Below are 3,074 nucleotides of genomic sequence, written 5' to 3' on the forward strand. Positions count from 1 at the left end.
AAGATGTGGGCAAGAAGGGTCTGGCGCTATGTAAAAAGTTAATTTTTCTGTCATCTTTTCTATCGGATAAAAAATATTTTTTGAAAAAATTAGATTAGATTTTTTTAAGTTATTTTTCAAAATAATTTAATATTTTTATTTTAATGAAACACATGCAAGATTGCAAGTTCTTTTCATACAATGCTCTCGCTACTGTCATCAAGAATGAGTTCAATAATGCTTCAAACGTCAATGTTATCTTTAACAAGAAGTTTGTGAAAGAATCTAAGTTTGGTCAGTATGTCAGACCATTAGCTATTGTCATTGACCGCAAACGTTATACTTCACAAGAGTTAGCAGTAGTTTTGAAACAAAAGGGTTTCTTCGTGAATGTCAAAGATACTCATTATACTATTATAAAGAACTCCAACATTGACTTCTTCAGTATTGCTATGAATCTTTCCGAACAGAAAGAATATAAGAAGGGTGAAACAAATGTGAAATATTATTCTTCATCTCTGAAAACAATAACGAACAAAGATGTTATACAAAAGTTCTTACCAAAGGTTGAAGAAGCTTCTATTGACATTGACGAAGGAAGTGAAATGGTTGAAGAAATTGACCCTGACGTCATTTAAGCAAAAATATATTTTTGGTTAGTCTTCATATCGATATTTTACAACAATTCCCCAATGTATAAACTTTTCATACGCTTTTTCATAAGCTTTATATACCTTCAGAAATTTTGCATAATCTTTAGAAGCATTTAGATATTGTTTAAATGCTTTGTATGTCTTCAGAAATTTTGCATAATCTTTTACATGTTGTTCGTTCTCTTCTTCTGTCATGAGTTCCGAATATTCTAAATTCATGTTCTTTCATATGAGATAAAATTTTATAAAAAAAATAAAATTAGCTTAGATTTTTTTATTCTTCCTCTTTGAAGTTATCGAAATATTCTGTTATTTTTTCCTTCAGTAATGTTAAGTCTTCTTTGAATGTAAGTATTGTGCAACCTTTGATGTCATAGTGTGTTTGAGGAAGAGTATTTTTGACAATTTCCTTTATTTGCTCATTCGGTGTCATTGAAATCGGTAAGTTTTCACGATAGAACCAGTTTCTGTCAGATTTGTAAATCTTAGCAAGGTCATAAAAGCTTTTGTTGTTTCTTCTGACTAAATGCAACATAACCATATCTTTATCTTCTTCTTTCTCCAACTCTTCAGTATATATCATATACTTATAACTCTTTTCCTTTCCTTTTGGTACTGAACGTGGTATTCTTTTCTGTATGCTTTTGTCTTTGGATTCAATGACTTCATCTTTTGCTTGAAGTTTCTTTTCCATCTCTCCACGTTCTTGTCTATGAATTTCGTCAAGAAGTCTGTAAACATGCCATGCATAACGAGGAGAAGCCCACATTGCAACTGCATTTACTAAAAGTCTATGAACATAATAACCTCTTAAATTTATTGGCAAATTTTTACGATTTTCATGTGTTTTATGCAAGACCGAAAAAAGTCGGTCTAGAGAAATTTCACTCAAAAGTTCTTGTGTGCTTTGGTTTTTGAACCAGTCGTCTGCGTGTTTAGTGTCTGGAGCAAAACATGCTGTCAAAATACTTTGCATTTGGTACATATCGTCTTTGACCGAACGAATGAGACGGAGTTGTTTGTTAAACTGAACCCACTCGTATTCTTCATTTATGGCTTCATGAACGATAGCAGTTGTTGTGTTCTCTGTTGTTGACATATCTGTCCTTACATACAAAATAAAAAAATAAATAAAAATAAAACTAACTTTATTTTTCTGTGTTAAAGAAATGTTAAAAATTCAGGGTTACATATGTGAAAAGAAGTCACGAACAAATGAAGGTCATAAGATTCAGCACATAATTCTGAATTGAATGGTGTGTCATACATGTCAAGCCGTCAAGAATTGAAGGAGATACGAGGCTATAAAGATTTTGGATATTTTCTGACACACACCCTGAGGGAAAAGTGACAAAACACGACGATAGAAAAAAGTGACAAAATTGAGAGAAAGTTGTTTCCCGACCAAAATGCAATCATGTTGAAAAAGTGACATTTGTAAAGTTAGACGATAGGATTTCCTGAAAAAGTGCAAGACTTGTTCTGAATCAGGACAAGATTTGTCTTGAAAAAATACAAGACTTGTTCTGAAAAAATACAAGACTTGTTCTGAAAAAATACAAGACTTGTCTTGAATCAGGACAAAACTTTACAAAATGTAAACTTTACATAACCGTTTCTATCGTACATGATATTTAGTTGACATTGTAAACTATCTTCATGTAAAGTATGGCGGTTTGAAACAGTCGGGAACCTTCACTTTTTTGACGAACTTTCCGCAGCAATTTTTAAAATTTGTGAAAACTCAACGGTTTGACACGTGCCATATGTCATTTTACTCAGAATTTTGTGCTGAATTCAGCAAAAATAATGTTTATGTTAGCATGTTAGATCTAACACGTTTTCTAACCTCTTTTCTAACATAACTATTTACAAGCGTTTTACATGGTATATGTTGCGATGGTTCATGACTTTAACAGTTTTGTAGCTTCTATTTCTTCTTTTAGTACATCGAATGTTTTAACAATGCCGAAGGTTTCTTTATATTTCTTCTTGACGTCAGATAGAAGGAAATCGTCAGCAGTTGGATAATTTTTGTTCAGAAATGCTAACATGTCCATTTTATCTTCTGCTGGCTTTTCTACTTCTTTCTTTAAATCTGCATAGTCGTTTCTCATTCTTTCTATCTCTTTGACGGAGTATTTATATTTCCTCATCGCTGCCTTACATTTTGAACATTGCGGTTCATTTTTGCGTTATACATTGAAATTTGACCTGCTAAAACAACTAAGGCGTCAATTGCTCTCTTCATCTCAAACATAGCGGGTCTTAGTTGTTCGTTCCATACTTTGCCTCTTCTATCTTTATCTCTTATTTCCCAAACACATTCAGCAACTAATGAAACAAAGTTATCGTAGGTCTTAAATTCTTCAGATTTATATATGTCAGAAACATTCTTATAAACCATGTCGCAACTTTGTCCATAACTTTATGGTTGCAATG

At 32.2% G+C, this 3,074-nt stretch overlaps 2 protein-coding genes and 1 pseudogene across 3 annotated transcripts, besides 1 other annotated feature; 1 reads left to right on the forward strand and 2 right to left on the reverse strand.

Annotated features, from left to right (window-relative positions):
* The first annotated feature begins 3 nt into the window (after nt 1–3).
* Nucleotides 4–3,074: a mobile genetic element.
* On the forward strand, nt 144–617 carry TVAGG3_1067840 (uncharacterized protein; the record flags this gene model as incomplete). Its single annotated transcript, XM_051256260.1, has 1 exon — nt 144–617. One exon carries the CDS (start codon nt 144–146, stop codon nt 615–617), a length of 474 nt encoding a protein of 157 aa, XP_051076522.1.
* On the reverse strand, nt 907–1,731 carry TVAGG3_1067850 (KilA, N-terminal/APSES-type HTH, DNA-binding family; the record flags this gene model as incomplete). Its single annotated transcript, XM_001292308.2, has 1 exon — nt 907–1,731. The coding sequence occupies one exon, from the start codon at nt 1,729–1,731 to the stop codon at nt 907–909; it is 825 nt and encodes a 274-aa protein (XP_001292309.2).
* TVAGG3_1067860 lies at nt 2,502–3,056 on the reverse strand (annotated as a pseudogene). The gene has a single exon. A coding segment is annotated over exon 1 (555 nt).

Source organism: Trichomonas vaginalis, assembly GCF_026262505.1.
Source record: "Trichomonas vaginalis G3 chromosome Unknown ctg_74, whole genome shotgun sequence".
NCBI classification, from domain to species: Eukaryota; Parabasalia; order Trichomonadida; family Trichomonadidae; genus Trichomonas; species Trichomonas vaginalis.